The sequence below is a fragment of the Ambystoma mexicanum genome, chromosome 5q (genome assembly GCF_040938575.1).
Source record: "Ambystoma mexicanum isolate Mex_15411 chromosome 5q, UKY_AmexF1_1, whole genome shotgun sequence".
In the NCBI taxonomy this organism is placed as follows: Eukaryota; Metazoa; Chordata; class Amphibia; order Caudata; family Ambystomatidae; genus Ambystoma; species Ambystoma mexicanum.
Window position 1 is genome coordinate 1,118,505,735 of NC_090933.1, and position 18,693 is coordinate 1,118,524,427.

The 18,693-nt window shown below is 43.6% G+C and overlaps 1 protein-coding gene across 5 annotated transcripts in view; it reads right to left on the minus strand.

Moving 5' to 3' along the window:
• The window catches only part of ASAP1 (ArfGAP with SH3 domain, ankyrin repeat and PH domain 1), a 2,617,237-nt gene that overhangs the window by 1,867,859 nt on the left and 730,685 nt on the right, over positions 1-18,693 (minus strand). For all 5 annotated transcript variants that reach the window (XM_069621633.1, XM_069621635.1, XM_069621634.1 and 2 more), the window contains one exon: positions 3,666-3,766. In XM_069621633.1, coding sequence (XP_069477734.1) covers positions 3,666-3,766 — 101 coding nt within the window. The remainder of the gene's footprint in view (positions 1-3,665; positions 3,767-18,693) is intronic.

Here is an 18,693-nt window from a genome sequence, read left to right on the forward strand (position 1 = left end):
ACTCCGTCCAGGGCACACCAGGGACCTCTGCTCTCCAATTCTGCTGTAATGTAGGGAGTTCGTAACGCAGGAAACATGATTTTCTAAGGGGATTTACAAGCCCGCGCCAAAGCACTTGCAGGCTGCGCCATTCCTTTCATTGCGCAACAGCTGTCTCCCCCATCTATCTCGAGCAGTCCAGGCTTAACTCTCTGGAGGGGAAGTAGGGTGGACCTAGGCCTGTTAGAAACTACAAGTACACAGCAGGGAATGTCCACATTGTCAGTTATAAAAATAGTGGTTTCTTCTATAAGCAACTGAGAAACCTAGGTATGTATAATCAGAATAATATAGCATGTGTAATTCCTTTACCAACACCAGCACATAACCTCAAGACACCCAGTATGTTGAGGGAGCCTATACACATTTATGTACAAGTAGGTAGCATGTAGAACATACATTTTAGGGTAATACCCGAATGGAATATTGGAAGGCACTAGGCCTGAGAATATTTCAGGAAAGGTAAGTGCAAAACTTTAAAAAGACACGATTGATTTGCTTGTTACTTTGTTTCAAGTCCCCACAAAGGAGCAAGGGAAAGGTTACAAATAATGTTGTGTTCCACAAGTCATTCTTAAAAGGTGAGTAAGTATCCTGTTACAAGAGCCCAAAAACAGGTTACCAATGAAAGAAGAGGATAGACACAGCAGTTGCACACAAAATGCTCCGACAGGTAATTCACCTTTTTCCTACAAGTACCAGACCCTGCAGTAGCAGTTACAATTAAGTAATGCACTTTACAATTCCCAGTAAGTCACCAGGTATGTCCAATGTCAACCTTAAAGTATAGCACAGTCCTAGGGCACCTAGATGCCTAGGAATAAAAAGCAGCGTAGACTCCAACAAGATTAAATCCAGTGGCTCAGGAGACCCGGAGACACAAAAATAATTTTAAAACAATATTAATACTTAAACACACTCCAGGATGTAGAAAGCGAGTTATTTCAGTATAGGAAGTGACCACTAATACAGTTAACACCAATAAAGTTAAGTAAACCCAACTGTTCCTACAATAGAAGTTTAGGGTTCGAGTGTCCCAATGTTATTCAATAGGCCATAGGTTAAAATAGTGTGTTCACAGTTAGGATTTACAGAGTTTGAGAGTCCAAAGGACCAATCCAGACAAAGGTGGAAAATAGAACGCAGGTCCACTTTCACTGTGCCTATTATCTACATACAGTTAGTTTCTATGGTCTCACAGTGCCAATCTAGTGGATTTTATATTCATTAGATTCCATCTCTACAAAAGTTCTACAATCGTTTAGTTTCATTTTCCCAACGTATCATACATTCTAACTACACCTGACTTTAAAACCATCTATTAACGGGGCGTGAGGGGGACTGCCACCCTTGCCCATTCTCGCATCAACCCCTGAAGTCATCCTTCAATACCTCCCATTTTCTCCTTTTATAACTGTACCCTTTTCTTTTTCACTTGTATATCAAACATGTAATACTCCATTATTCCCTGCAATTTGTTATTTGTACATCGATTCAATGTTTTTTAACCTCGTTAGTTCTGAAATTAGTTATTTGTACACCTTCCATTATTCTCTCTATTTCCGCTATGTAATCACTGGTTACCAATCCAGACTGTAGACCAGGTAATAAAAATGCATTTGTATACACATTCAGATCCAAACAGAGCAGAAAGGGCTCTACCTTTCCTCCAATCGCACACCATGCACCCATAGTTTTTGGGACTGCTTTCCAGTCAATGGAAAGCATCCCACATTCAAACATTTGCAGGCCAACCCCCACCAGATAGCCAGAATGGGTTTTCAGCTCGGAATGCACCAACCCGGTTTAGACAAGAACATACTGGTCATGGGCTCTTGTGCTCTGCCAAGCTAGAGATGCATTTAGGCCATGTCCATATATGGCCACATTCTCTGCCTAGTGCAAGGCTTGTCATATCAAAACAACTTTGATGAACCCGTCCCTTTGCTGTGCAAGACATACAGATATGATGAACGATGACCCCAAGTAAGTCTAGGCCATTGGGGACATTTGCTCTGGTTGTGGAATTGGAGGTTCTCTAGTAGCCGTTGCAGCAGCTTCTTTTAATAAAATAGACAAGTGGGTCCAGCAATTGCAGTGTCTATCATTGATCTATCCGTTCCGAAGATCACTATGCTTCAGATGGAGGGCCTCTGTTTATGATCCCACAATGATGAAGGACCACCAGGATGTCACAGATGAGATGAGTGGACGAAAGAGAACCATAAACGTCTGCAGGCATTAATACCAAGCTCCTGAAAGGCTCTTCTTGGCAGAGAGGCGCAGCAGTGGATCTCCAAAGTCCAGGTCCAGCGAGAAGAGCTCACTGCAAGTTTCACAGCACCAGCCTGCACGGGATTCAAGCACAGGAGGAGTCTCCACTTTGGATGAAGTGTACCAGCTAGATGGCCACAACTCTTCAGAGCTTCAGGAAGATGAATTGGTGATTAAGGACTTGGAACTAGTTAGGCCACGAGTTCAAGAGCGGCAAAAACAGTGGAAGGTCTCTCCTGCCGAAAGATCAGGGGTACACCCTGCAGAAGATTGTATTAAGCAGTCGTCCATTATCCCACTGTGGCCTTTTGCACTGGATTCTTGGCTTCAGATATCAGCTAAAGGAATCCTGTTATACAAAATCCTGCGCTTGTGTACCCAGAACACCTATTGGGGTACCTACAATGTTCAAATTGTGGGTACCTGCCCAATATTGAACAGCCACCTCAGGTACAGTCATGACCTCACACAAAGTTTGGGATTGATACTGGTATTGTGGTTGTCTACAGCCCCTTACCCAGCCACATCAACACACCCACACTCCCTCACACTCCCACACACACCCAGCCACACTCCCAGGCTCTGGCCATAGCCCACGAAGAGTGACCATATATGGCCACTTCCTACCCCTACCACAATCCCTGATCAATGGTACACATTGAACTGAGGCACACAAATAGTGAAAAGCCGAGCCATCTTGGCTTAGGCCTACTCATCGGGCTCCAAGTGGGGCCCCTGGGGAACATTCAAGCCCTCCATCGGTGACTGATTAACACAAATAGGAGACTTTAGAGGCAGTTTCAGGGTTATTTGGGAGAGCTAAGTATGGAAGAATGAGGAATGCATGGGGAGAGAGAATAGCCCCTCACCTGCTGGCCTAGTCACCAGACAACACGATGGCAGCCAATGATAGGAGATCCTGTCATGGACCCAGTGTAAACTGAGTAGATGGAGCAGGGCAGAAGGCCAGCTGAGAGGGCAACAGAGGGTTGGTCTCTTGGATTACTGTGACAAAAAAACACTGAATATAGTGAGAGGAAGTGATACAAGAACCAAACCTGGCTGTATCCTTGTTAAGCTTGACTAGTATTCCATTGACGTGAAGCCACTTTCTTGGTAAAACGCTAATTTACAAATAAACAATTATGTTAAATGGGTGTTGAAAGACAGATGTAGTACACTTTAAAAACCATGCAAGAAAAGATTGAACAATCACTCAAAGCTATCTGTATAACACAATGAAATACAAATTGGTGTTCAAGAGTAGGAAAATACAAGTCAGGGCACTTAAGCAATCAAGATTGCAGCTGAGTGGGGTTTATCTGTTAGATCTTGTTTTACCACTTACATACCCATCACTCTTTTTCAAGAGGAAGCCTCTCTTTTCACTGCCATACTCCTTGTTGCCCTGAAGCTGATGCATACTATATCCACCGTGCTTGCTTTGGGAGTCCTATAAAGGAGAAACCAGAAAAAAGCAAATATTTATTTTGAAGTGTAGCACTTTAACACTTGTTTTGGGGAAACAGTCTTAAAATAAAGTACTGCTTTAACACAAGCATATGGGCTGAAATCAAAAAGCTTTTTTTCAGTAGTATTATGTGTTCTTGGCAAAAAGCAATTTAACAATGAAGAACTTACTGTGAAAAAACACATAAGTGATTCACAAAAAGGAGTTCTATGTTTTCTATGTGCGTATCACTGTTGCGTATCTTCTGCCAAGTCCAGCAAACACAAGTGTTACAAGGGTGAGAATTAGAGAACTGTTAGTGTGGCAAGCGGATGTTTCACTGGGAATAGGTACACATCAGCAAAAGTGTAATCTTTGCAGGTGTTCACACACGTTCAAAGTTGTATTAGAAAGTTTTGTGAACACACTTATTCTTGTATTGTTTCATATCTGTAAGTTACTTTGGAGCGAGTACACCAGGTCAGTTTGACAATTTTGGGTTTAAATGGGCTTCTTTGTGAATTGGATATAACTGGCACATATTCTCCACAGTAGTAAGTTACACCCCTCCTTGTGACTGCGGTTTTCAGGTCTGCATTATACCAAAATGTAGCAGTAACCTATGCGTAGTCAACTTTTGTGAATCTGTGCATTTCTAATTAGGAACAAAAAACATATTCACTGCCACATTTATGGGGGAAATTCTGTGGGGTTTCCTTGAATTTATCACCAATCCTTTAAGTTTACAATTATTTTTCAAAATGTATAATCAGTTTTTTCAACAGTTGAAAAGACATTCAGAGACAAAAGAAAAAAAAACAATACAAAGTAATCAGCATTTTAAATAACAAAGGTCTTTAAATTATAGCAATGACTTACTCTCCTCGACTTCAGTCAGGAAAGGCAAAAGCAAGATGGGAAAGAAGAAGCAGACAATTTAAAACAAGAATTATTTTCTTTAAAGACAATTCTTCCTTTCAACCCCTCACCCGCAAAATCAGTTACTTTTTTAACCATTGTATTTGTGGAAAAACTCCCAAGAAAGGCAAAGACATTTTCAGCTGTGGTCTCTTATGTGGAATGAAAAGATTATACATCGTTGGCACATTTGCAGGTTCAAATGAATAGTAATTACATTGGTTATCTGTTTTTACGTGGTGTTTATAAAACACAGGATAACAAAAAAGTTGTCTCCATGAGGTAGCACTGCAGAACAGAGAACTATTATAAATTGTTTGCGTTAAATGAAATCTTGAACATGTGCAGTGTGCTAGTAGCTATTCAAAAATATTCTTAAGTTTCAAGTAATGAGCAGTCAGGCTTTCCCGGGCAGTAAAATTAAAGGCATGACCAAAGCAAGGGTGTTTAATGAGATCTTTTGGCTGTTACTGAATGGTAAAGCCACCCGTTAACAGTCTGTAAGGGGAAAGGGGTTTTTAGTGACGAGTTGGGTAATTATTGAAGAGATCACCCCCACTGCCACATCCAAGCATATATATCAAAGAAGGAATGCAGGAGGTTGTCTAGTTTCTTCATCCCAACTATTTGATCAGGAAACAGATTCCAGCTGCCCAAAATTAAACACATATTTGATTCAGTCCTTTCATTGTACAGATCCTTCTCTCCCCATTTCCTCTACTGAAACTTCACTCAGCCATTCCAGAAATGCTTCAGCCAACTTTACATCCACAAATAGGAACAATTTCTCCTTGTGAACAGGTCTGACAGGATATGCAACAGATGCAGTGATTCCCCCCCCTTAACAGGTCCCCCTGAACTCCTGCAGCCCACGCCACCTGATCAGCATCACACCCTGCTTATTATGTCAGGAATGTGAAGTATTTAGCAAATATATGCTTTAGATGAAAAACGCATACTACTTGTGGCACAACTAGTACATATACTAAGGATCATTGTCGGCTATAAGGCCATCACAGATGTTGTTTACAATTACTGCCTAAGAAACTGATTACTCTGCTCTATGATAGGTTTGACGCTCTGTGTCAATACCTAATTGTGTTTGCTTGAATGTGAACTATTTTCTGTGGTAGATATCAGACCTAGGAAATCCAATACGCCCTCACTACCATATGGACATTGAGGTTATTCCTCTTCTGCTCAAATGAGGGCTCTAACGACTAGAGCAGATGACAATATTGATCCTAGTTATACTACTGCTCATGACTCACTTTATTTCACAGGAATATAACAGTTTCAACATACAGTCGATTTTAGTGGAACTGATTGGACCATGACCAGACATTAGGATACTGGTGTAAACGAATATTACACATCTTCCCGGGTCTCAGTATTCCACCTGCTTATTTTCAGAACATACTATCCTGAGCAAAGCAAGAAGGCCCAAACTAAGAAGACAATCAACTACTACAGCAAGCCATGGAGACAATATAGCTGGGAGTGTGTGACAGATTCTGGCAAGCAACAGCTGAAAGGCAATGACATCTCCAGGGAGGCATACCACACAAGTCAACAAGAAGCTCTTCCAAAAGATGGTCATTTCCTTCATTTCAACACCATGTCAGTTGCCATGATTCCGCATTCAATGGATTTTGTGAAGACAGCCGTTCAAGACCTTAATCATGGGCAGGTGCAAATCGTTACTTTTGGGGAACCACTCTACTCCTCAGCAAAGCATATCCAGCAGAAATGGCCAACAACTCATGGGGAGGATACATTTATTGTAATGTCTGGTAGGCTCCATATTGTGATGGCAGTTCTCAAGGTACATGGACATCTGTGAGGTTTATTCCCCCACCTCAAACGATGTAGCTGCAAGAAAGGCTGTCCAAGACAATACAAGTGTTGAAAGGGTGTTTTTCGTCTTTGTGGCACACTTTGCACTTACTAAAGTAAGTGAGGGGGGACTATATCCAAGTGTATTTGACTTTAAAAAGAATTAACTGGAGTAGTTCGAGAAATCCCAATGACAGGTAAAGAGCATTTGTGTTTTTGGAGGGTAACAAGGCGGATGTGATGGGTTTTTCCTTTTCAACAACACATTTTGTATTTTTTTAAAACATGTTATTGTGTTATGTTCGAAACTTTGAACAATTATATTAATATCAAATCTACACATAAAACCACATGCTCGTCATAAAATTTCACATAGAACATTACTAAAACACAATACATCCATTACACTTCAAATTAATGAATGGTCACATCCTAAAAAGACGTATAAAACATAAAACTAAAACTACAACTGTACCTTTTCACTATACATTTCATTTGCTAATAGCACCAATTTGATCTAACTTAGTCGTTACCAGCAGCCAGACTTTATAGTGCCGTGTGCAAACTACTGCTTTTAGAATTCATACAAAAGCTGCGAAATGATAATCCTTTAATTGAATCAAAATTGTGCACATATTCTCCCAGGTGTACTATATAAATTGGGCCTTATTTCGAGCATTCTGTCATTATGGGGCTTACAGATTCCTAGACGTCCACATTCTGACATATAAAGCAATTCCTTTTTTCACAGCGGAATTCTAACACAGGACCAAATATGGACATCACATGGAGATGATTAATACGGAGCAGGATAATGAATCTACGCAGGTTCTTTGAAGGACACTGCAAAATATAAGGCTATGGTTTCTTAAAATCATACAGCATTTCTGTGACAAACAAGATTTTAATTTAGCTAAATGAATTAAATTGTTTGCCCAGTCCAAATTCTTGATTCTTTTCTCAAACATCCCTTTTAATTCGCATGATCCTTTTATCCCAATCCGGGGTCCAATCAATCGAGTCATGGCTTGTACAGCTTTTTCATATAAACCGCCACAATTCAATTTCATACTCTGACCCACAGCACGCAGCAGAGGGTATTTTGGATCGAACAACACTTAACAGGCCTCTCTTTACTACAGTTGCCACCAGGGAGGGAAGACCCAATTTGAGTTGCAATATTTCCATGGGGATACACTGCGGGAGTCCCAACATCCTCATCCAGAAGCGGGCACTCTCGACCATATAAAACTGCGGAACAAAACACTGTTTGTAAAGGTGAATAGTGCCCTCTAAACTGTAGCCCCCCAGTCCATCTGGTGAAATTCGCTATTAATGCTGTGAGCTGGCCAGCCTTTTGCCTGCGTATCGAGATATATTCATTAAAACCAGGTGTTGATTTGAATTCAATTCCCAAATATCTAACAATCAGCATATTACACACATACACCTTTAGTGAACTAGTTTCCTGTATTTTCCCATGGGAAAATAGAATAATCAGAGTTTTATTCACGTTTATGGTTAGCTTATTGGCTGTGGCATATACCCACAGCTCATCTGCAGTTCTCACCAGGCCAGAAAAAGTGTGATACAATATCACTTAATCATCGGCGTATACGAGGCATAAGATATGAAGATTATCAATCTTTGGGGGGCATGATTTAGCTGCTTTTAGACATTTTGGCAACAGCCAGGACACGTTGAAGAGTAAAGGGGCCAAGACACAGCCCTGTTTAACCCTGCTAATTCTACAAGGTTCCCCTCTCACCCAACTTGACCTGGGCAGTTTTTCCTCATAAAATAGCCTCAAAAGGTATAGTAGACAAGGTGGGCAACAGTACAACAATAATCTTCAAGTTTCTGCCACAACTCGTCTCTACATACAGAGTCCAACGCAGACCAAAAATTGATGAAGTGCAGAGAGTCCAGGATTATTATGTACTCCTGCTCTTGCAGTCAATAAATGCATTAATTTCAAGTTATGTAGAGTAGTAGATCTCAGCCTGAACCCTGTTTGAAACCTATCTAGAAGACCACACACTTCACACCATTTATGAAGCTTGTATAAAATAAATAATGCAAACAATTTGCCGGTTACATTCCAACGTATACAGAAGTCTATAGTTGTCTGGTACAGTTCCGTCTGCTTTCTTATACACAGGTACTAGGATTGCAGTCTTCCAAGACTGATATTCTACCCTCGATTATTACTTTATTAAACAAAATTTCCAGGACATTGGCCCATATTTCAGGTTTGTCTTAATACGACACTCACTAAGTCGTTTAGGGTCGGGTACCGGGGTGCCTTTAAAAAGGTCCAATTTCATTCATAATATCCACTTTATCAATAACTATACAGTTATTACTGTTTAGAGCCTTCTGGTGAGAACTAATGTTTGTTTTCTCAGAAATAATATCTGACTCAAGATATTCTGTCCACTGCTATTCATTTACCGGGTTTATTTTAGCATTTTTATTTCCCTTTGCCTCCCCCAGAAATGTCCCAATATTTCTTATGTTGTGGGGATTTAAAACCCCTAACATGTTTTGCCAACCAGCACTTCTGTGGGAAAAACGCCACCAACGTATCCAGTTTCTGCATTTGTTCTTAATCGCCTTTATGATTGCAAACACGTTTAGCTGTAAGGATCTCCCTTCGCATACCTCTCTTTTGAGCTCTTACGATTTTATCATAGGGCAAACCTCATCCAGATTCGTAAATTGCATTAAAAGTATAGGTACCAAAACTTCATTAAAAAACAGGTATAGCCCATTTTAAATCTCGTCTATATCCAGCAAGCCAATTTGGGCTAGCAAATTAGTTCCACTCATTCTATTGGTTGCCTTTTCAACATTTTGCGCTGACCAAATGATCTGGTTGCCCGCAAGATTTACCTCAACCAAGCTAATTCTAAGCAGTACACACTAAGTCTTCCTAGGCAAAAGGACATAATGATAGGATGATCAGTAAAAGCAGTCCTTACTACAGACATACTTTTGATATAATCTCCTCACTAAACCCTGTGGGATGTTTTTACCCATGCATCCAAGCCCTACCATAAAACTGTGCATTACTGGCATTGAAAACATCATGATGGCCAGAACTCCCCAGAAAGTGCACAGGGAAACATGAATAATAGGCTGCCACTCATTTTTGCCTATGTTGTGAGCACAGGAGGGTACTGCCTAAAACCACCATTGGGCTACACACACAGTAGCCTGAAACCATTGGGAATGGCAATGCTGATTGCCAAAAGCAACCCAGAGCTGTTTAGAATTCATTTTCTTGATGTCAAAAAATTTGCTAAAATCATGGATCACAAGACCACTCTAAAGATTCAACCTTCTTGTGGGGTGTTGCACATCACCACTCTACTTGTAGGATTCCCATCAAAACAATGTTAAGCAAGGATCATATACTATCAAGTAAAATCCCCTTTTTGAAATGGAATTAATTCAAGACAGATCCCAAAAATGGGTGCAGTACCGGCATTGGAAACAAACCAGCGCTAGCGGTCTAAACTCTGACTCGGGACCTGTATTGCAGAAGCTAAACAGCATCCTGAGCTAGCTGGGACTTCAAAGGTTTGTTCCCAGGAGGCAGTCTGATTCAATTAAAACAGTTCAAAGGGCCTCTGTCCATGGGAAGCATTCACACCAGCCCTTACCAGCAACAGCCCAGGAGATCACATGGTCATGCTAACCAAATGCAGAGTGGCCCCCTGGTCTGCTGATCTCAGTCAACACAGTAGACTCTTTCCATTGAATAGGGTATGCATATTTTATGTGTTTACTGTCAACACACTGCTCTGGGAGAAGCCAGACATGTGATCTCTGATTCCCCCAGTTGCTGGGGGCGGACCCAGACACTTGTGAATTGAAGGCAAATATATGTTTTATAAAAATACTGATAACTAATTGTAACCAGATGACAGAAATGTACAACTTTGAGATTCTTAAAATGACAATTTTACTCACGGTTCAAGGCTCAGCTGGTCGCTCTGCGATTTTCTGAGGCAAAACCCAGCTAATTATTAATGCTACAGACACTGTGTTTATGCTAGAGACACAGTAAATTACTGGAATATGTGTAGAGAGATGGTGTACATCTGTGTAAATTTTGAGGAAAAACCAATATGGCGAAAGTCACTAAAAAGCACAAAATGTTGCCATTTGTGAACCCAGGCTCTGAGGGGGATCAGAGTTGGGCGAGAGTGTATCTTAAATTAATCTGTGAAATGTGTATGTAATTTCAACGACGTGTGTACCTGGGAAACCTGTTAGTTATGAAAAATTCATTTTCTAAGTAAAAGCTAAGGGGCGTTTCTTCAATAGACTAAGACTCTGACTCACTCCGAACACTATCCTTTCTCAAATCAGGTCTCAGAGAATCCTTGACCTATCAAGTCATGAGAGGGTTGGTCATGCAGAATGAGCCGACCCACCCACTTTCAAAAGACATAAAAAGAGCCACTGGAAGCCAGACAGGACATTCATTTTCCAACCTTCAAATGAATTCCTGCGCAGCACGCTGAAGGAGAACTCCAGAACCCAGAACTTCAGCGATCCAGAGATCCAGACTAACTCCAGAACAAAAACTCCAAAGAGCTGAACTCTTCAGCAGGCCTTTTCTTTCTTTTTTTTCTTTTGCAAACTATTCAACCGCCGGGCTGTGCGGTTTGCTGCTAAGAGTCCTGTGTATCCAGAACAGAACCAGTACCCAGAAAGCAGTGCGGTATCCAGAATCTACTTGATCCAGACCAGCAGAACCAGAGACCCAGACCAGACCGCTGTGAACAGAATCGGTGCCTGATTGACCCGCCGAGCAGAGAGAACCGCAGCTAAACTTGTTGACCAGATCCGTGACAAGGCCATTCCATTCAAATATATAAAAATTTATAGTGTGAGTACCCAGCTAGAACTGTGCAGAACCCATCTCTTAGCTTAAAATAATCTGATTCAAAACATTTAACCTGTCCAAAACTGCATCATAGAATCATGTGTCCCTTCTCCGATTTTAAACCTATAAAAGTGTAATTTGCCATTTTGAATCATTATTTCATTTCTGAAAAACTACCTTCATAAAATCGTCCGTATCTCTTGAACTTTCATTTGGAAGATAAGATTCCCAGCTTTCCAACAAGCTCTAAACCGACTTGCTACTCCTTATAGCGCCTCCGTAATTGCGCTCGACGCACTCGGAAAAAGTGCTGCGATTTGACATTTGCTTCATTTCAACCACGTGTAGAAAGATCTGTCCTTTGCTTCCATTCCTGAAATCCGTTTTCAACCTGATAATCCCTCATTGATCATAGTTAGTGTGGACCTGAACTGATTTAAAGTATCTTTCACTCACCCTGAACCTCTAGAGGGAATTAAAATCAATTTTTGCATATTTCACTCCCTTGCACATCACCTGAAAGTCTTTCGCCTGTGTTTCAAAATCATCCCTGGTGCTATAAGCTTGCTAGGGGGGGAACTCAATTTGTATTGTACTGTGATTGTATTCCTGAAGACTGTGAGTGTTACTTCCATCTCCTTACATTGCATAGGGGGGGTGGGGGGAGTAAATAGTCAGAGAAAAAGTGATCATATTATCTTTTGCTGAAATCAAAGTTTATTTCTGTACTTCATTTTATTCATCTTTGCATCTCCTTGAAACCATAAAGCATTCCCAGCTACCTTGTTCATTCCGTACCAACTCCTAAGTAATAAAATAAGTGTGCTAGTATAACATTATCCATTGTTGATCGACATTATACTCATAAGTGTGATATCAAATATTAATTTATTATAAAGTGTGGTATATATCTATTGTTTAATTTTTCAAATAAACCTTTTTAATTTGCAAAACAAACCCACTTCTTGGCTCAGTGGGGTCAGGGGGATTCAAAGAGAGGGGCGTTATACAAGGGTTCATCATCCAGATTATAACTTGTCATAAAAATATATAAATAAGGGCTTCCCGTGAGCAATCCCAGACAAGGCACTGACTCAGTGGGAATGCTTCATTGGAGTCATTAACAACCCCTGCCTAAAGTCTCCTCCTCAGGTGGCCACGGAAACGCAGACGTTTTCTGATCCCGACCTTGGGGGTGGTGTTCTGTGGCAATATCACCTGGGAGGAGAAAGGGCCCAGGGGACAGACGACTTGTGGGGTGAGACGCAGTATTTGTCTTCCTTTAAGGAGGACATATCCTCAATGCCATAATATGCAATGGTTTATTGTCTTAATCTTCTTGTTTCACAAGTTGAACATCTTGATGTAGGTATAACAATCAAACATCCTTAGGCATTGCAAGCAATAAGAATCATTTTAAAAACCTGGAGACCTATAAAGCTAGAAGCTCCCCCGACTTCACAAGGTACAGCGAAAGGAAGTCAGTGAATAACAACAATTCATCCTGTAAAGTACTTTATATTGCTCTATACAATATAGTCTTGGGATTGATCCTTATGATATTCTTTTAAAGAATATTATGGTGAACAGAAATTAGTTTGAGATTGAAACTCAAGTGATAAAAACTGTCATTAGGGACTTCAAGTCCCATGATTCCCAAAGTGCTGGGACGAAGAAGATGGCTAAAGAGGAACAAAACTGCAGGAGTGGTCAGCTTGTTGATAGCAATGACCCACACCTGAGGGAGCCTTAAAAGGCCCCCTAAGTTGCAGGTCTTTAGTGAGAAGGGAGAGCAGTGTGAGCAGCAGGTGCAGAATCTGGATGAGGGAGAACAGCCAGGACCACTGTTGAGCAGAGAACAGTACCCGGTCCTGAGAGGGTCTTTGCCTTCAGTTGTCTTAATTACAGAAATTGCGCAGCAGGAAGCGAAAGCGTGGCAAGCTTTATTACTACTCATGAGGCTCTGTCTGGCAAGCACCAGAGAGCCTTCGGAGCGAAGGAAGCTCATTCTACAAATGGCATGGGCTGCGTCGAGCCAAAAATAGCAGATAGCCGGGTCGTGACGAGCGAGGGAATCTGATGCGCATGCCTTACCCGGGCAGTTCACAAGCCGATAGTGTCCCCAGATCACTCCGATACTGCTTGTGTACTCAAAACACGCATTTTCTGAGTAGAAAACACATGCGTGCGAGTGAATTCGAAAAAACAAAGGTAATTGTGAAATCAGAGAAAACAATATTTTTCAAAGCCAAGTGACTGTATCTTTAAGCAAGAGAGTTTATTGAGAACCCAGCAACAAGATGGGGCAATACTTTTAAAACCTAATGCAGACAGCCATTGCCTGTCATGATGCCTACCCCCGGAGCACCAGGCCAGGCCCAGCACCCCCGGGAGCAGGCATCACGCCCCCGGGTAAAAGCCCAGCGGCCCTTTATAGGGGCTGTTTGGACTCTGTCCTGGCGCCCTTGGCGCCAGGCTCATGTTGGACATCAGTCCTGGCACCATAGGCGCCAGGCTCATAAGGGGAAGTGTTTGGTGCACTTACCTGAAGCAGACCATGCTGCTTGAAGAACCAAGCCAAATGAGGCTTAGGAGGGACTATTTTTCTGAAGGAACTATTTTGTTACTTGGGTGGGGCTGTGGAAGAATACTCACCTGGAACTTCTTCCAAAGCTATTTAAGCCACGCCCGGACAGCCACACATGCTTTGCGTTGTTCTGCATCCCAGCAGCTGAACGCTCACCGTGTCTGCTCCTGCACCTGGAATCCAGCCACGCCCGCCTCGAACCTGGAACACCTGTAAGGGAATAAGAGAAGAGAAAGGTGAAAACCAAGAACTTATTCAACCTTCTTACCTGCATCCGGAATCTTCACACCAGCATTCCTAAAGGAAGACTTCCATTTAAAAGCACCGCGTTGCTCGCTGCAGCGCCGCGCTTCACTCACCTGTTCCCGAGACGCCGCCCGGCTCCATCGCGGCTCTCAGCACCGGTCGCCACATCTCTGCATCTAGGGGAGAGAAGAAGAGACAAAAGGTGAGCAAGGGAACACAAGAGGAAAGCCGAATTTTCAGCCATATTACTTACTGGCTTTTCTTGGTGAACCATTCCACATCTTGGGTCGGCGCCGCATCTTTGGCAGGTACCGCACCCCGGCCCCTATGGGGAAAGGACAAAAGACATTACTGGGGAATTATAAAGACATTTAGAGGGGTTGCCTCCATCACAATCTCACCTGATTTACCACCGGCAATTTAACCCCTCAACGCATCGCCTTTGTTCTGCACCTGAAATAAAGGACAGAAAAAACAACATAAAAGGAGGTTCACACTTGAACTTTTGCATCTTCATACTTACGGCGTATCGCTCAGAAAAGTCAAGTGGATGTGCCAGCGCCATTCTGAAAACCAGTGAAATAACTGGACGAACGCGCGCCCCTGCACCAGAAGCAGGATGGAGAGTTCATCCTTCCAAACCATAAGGTGAGCTTAAACCGGGGGTTTTGGAGGAAGTCAGAGAAGAACGAAGGGGGAAAGGGGGGAGCAAGCACACTATTCAGCAGACAGTTAATCCCCTTTCTCATCTGCAGAAGGATATTCCTACGGGCCAGACAAGCAATATTTGGGGGTCCTGTTCAATCTGTGGTCCGAATTCTGCGCATCACGCTTGAAGAGGCCACAGCAGACCAGACCAGCGCCTCCGTGGGAGCCAGGTGAGCGTTACATTGCCAAAGACAAAATAAAGCAAGATTGCAGCAATTTAGAACCAACAGATATTGCCAAAGGCAGGAGGGGGCTAATGGACGTTCCAAGGGTTGCCAAGTTTATTGGCCCTATGTGAGGAAGCATATAACTAGAGCTGGTAAAACCCCACATTGCCAGAGCTAAGGATGAAGCAGAATTCAAACATAACCTTGTCAATGTTTGTTAACGCAGTGTGGAAACAAGAGTGGCAAGAAGGCTTCTGGAAAGGGTTATTAAGAAGGAGAGGAGCATAACTTGCAGAGGTGTTGGAAAGTGAAAAAGAGTACTAAATAACACCAATGTGAATCTGGCTTTCCCTGAAAAATTGCTTAAAAGTTGATGTTGTGGACCGCTAGGGTGCGCGTAAGAAGATGGTCGCCTAGGCTCATTGCTCCCGATACGGTCAGCGACAGAGATGATTTAGAGCATTCTAGCCCAAAAATTGTAGCATCCGGCCACATTTAAGTGCAGTGGAAACACACGGCAGTCTGTACGACCAAATCTGCAACCCGCGATGAAACCTACGAGATGCAGGTGTAGTGGGGAAAACACAGTGAGATGGCCCACGGCCACCGAAGAAAGTGGAACGAACCTTGCTGGTGCGCACCACATGAGAGGAACATAAGGCGTGTGTGGAATAGAGGGAGCAGTGTAATCTCCCGGGTGACCGACCCCCAGTCGAACAGTCTCCCCGCTCATCACCAGATCCATAGACGGGAAAACAGTGAAGTGGCTAGTGAGTCGTGGCGCAGGAAGCAAGATGCACTTCCAGGGCTGACAGAGGGACAAGGTAAGCGGTCCTCCACCCGCTGATGGATCCCTCCGTAGTACGGCCAATTTGCCGGAACCTGAAGAGTGTTTTCCCGGGAGCTGGCGGCCTGGCGGACCCCTGAGGTGGGGGAAGGAAGGAGACATTAAGGCCCGCTGGGAGACAGACACAAACCTCATTAAGCACAGAGTGCGTCCCAGGCCCCCAGAGGGCCCGCACACCAATAGAAGCAGGGGAGGGCACCAGAGCTGCCCAAGTACTTCCAGTGTAGCCCCAAAGGGGTAGGGAGTCCTGGATAACACCAAGGGGCCCATAAGCCGCCCATGATACGGCCGGTCCTTGAAGATGCAGGACTGGGGCAATAGCAACCGAGCTACCCCCCAAACCCCCTTCCTCCTGCCCACTGACTTACATCAGGAGCTGACCTTAGTGGAACTCAGCCTGAAAGTGCAGTAACGGCCACGGGAAAGCAAACATCCCGACTCCGGGCGAGTTAAGGAGGGGGCCACACGGGCAGTACAGAGCCTGGGGATGAGCAGGACTGGAGCGGAACGCCCGGGCCCAAGTAACATGCTACAGGTACGAGACAACACCAGGCTCCATAACATCGAGAAACAGGGCCCCCTCCACTTGGCCAAAGAGGAGGTGAAGTGGCAGTCCACCCGGCTGGGCCCGGAACACATGAGCTGAGCCCAAGGCCATAAACGCAGAAGGGGAGCAAGGCAGGACTACCTGTGAATTACAGCAGGCCAGGAGGTGAGCATACTTAGCCTGGGTTGGAGGGAAAAGAGGCCCCCGCAGCTCTCAACCAACACCCGGAAAAAATGTTTGAAGCGGGCCAAAGCAGTTACAACAAGAACCCACGCGAGTCACCCGACACTGGGGGAAAATAGTGCATTCAGGAGGGGGACGCCTGGAGCAAAGTTCTACACAACCCCAGGATGCACATGGTAAATCAAGACTGGAGAGTAGCACACTGGGGCAAGCAAGCGAAGGGCAACAAACTAACGCTTACCTGGACTCCTCAGGAGCGTAAAGGCCTTCTAAGCCTGTGGACCTGGTGCTTGATACTTTTTGGATTCTCTTTCTGTTTAAACAACAATAATAATAGAACACTAACATCTACTGACTAAGATACTACTGCATGAGATGTGTACTCTTTTAGTCCCTCCCTTCTCACGTGTTTATTTTTTGAGGAGCTCCCCATCCTGCTTTTGTACAGGGGCACGTTGAGATGAAGAAACAATGGTAACTTGGGTAGCTGAAGTATTCTATAGTCATTTGTCACAAAATGTCTTAACTTTTTTTAAGAATGAGACTTGGGGGGCGGGGGGATAAGTAGGTGGTGAAACTACTGTAATCTTTAGGGCTTGGATTAATTCCTACGTTGGAGAGATCTCTCTTTCTAATAACTTGCTCTTTTTTCTTTCTTTTGTAGGTTCTCTGAATTTAGGAAAAGGAATATGGCTGCAGAGGGCTGCAGAGTTACTCAGGATGAGAAAACATTTTAAAACGCAAGTTCGCTTATACGGAACAACTGCAGCCTTCAGGGAAGTGCGCGGAAACTACCATGAGGTGAAAACCTGAAGAACTTTCAGGTACGTAAAATGCTTAGTAAACGTCTTCCTTCTTAAACTATTAAATTTGTTTGTTATTTTAAATACCTCTTGTCTGCAGGTTTTCGAAAAGCTGAGGATAAATACCTTCGGAAGATGCAGTGGCTGCGGAAGAAACTTCTGACTGAAATTGCTGCGACTACAAAAGAAAACTGTTGACTAAAGATGCTGCGGCAGTGAGTGAACCTTCTGGCAGAAGATGCTGTGACTAAGAGTGAAGACTGCTGACTCAAGATGCAGCGGCTGTGAGTGAAACTTCTGACGGAAGCTAGTTGCTTCGGAGATAACCTTAGACAGGTAAGCCTTTTCTATTAACTTATTGAACTCTGTAGTTTTGCTTTACAGGTTCTAAGAGGAGAAACGCTGGAAGCGTTACCAGCTGTCAGCGGAGCAGATGCGAAGCGCGGGTTCCAGCGGAGGGAGGGCTTAAATGGCTCCCTCTGCAAAATAAATAGAACGTGCTACAACTTATAAAAAGGATCTTGCAGTGGCCATGTTAAGTGTATGGAATTACTGTAAAACATTTCAAAAGTCTATGGAAGTGTATGCTGAGAATGATGTAAATGCCATATGTGCCAGGCTAACACCCACCTTTGACCTGCTGTTGTATCTAATGTTCTCTGCCTAGCCTGAAAGCCTGGATGAGGGATATGCCCAGTGACTGGGATCATGACACAAACTTGAGGGGAATACAAACCGGAAAACTGAGGCACACGGACCACGATCTGCAACAGTGTAGTGCCACGCAGGAAGCGGAACTGGCCCAAAATCTGCCTCAGTGAAAAGAACTGTAAGAAGCTCTCTGTGACTAAGGAAACACTGCTCTGGTGGCGGCAGGCACAGAAGCAGGCATATCAGGGACCCGACACCGAGGATAGGAAACAGGAGTGACAGGAGGAATCCCCAGGGAAACAAATGGCGACGGGAATGGACATGTCCAAGTTCTCCACAAAAGAGGACTCCGGATGCATCTTGGTGGAGATCAAGGCCCTCCGAGGGGATAGACAGGCCTCTCTGGCGGAACTAACAGGCAGGATGACGTTCGTGGAGGCCAAGGTGGAGGAGCTCGAGAACAACCAGTTGAACACTGACTTGGTAGAAAGGAAATTGGATGCAAGGATGACCAAGCTAGAGCTCAGAGGAAGAGAT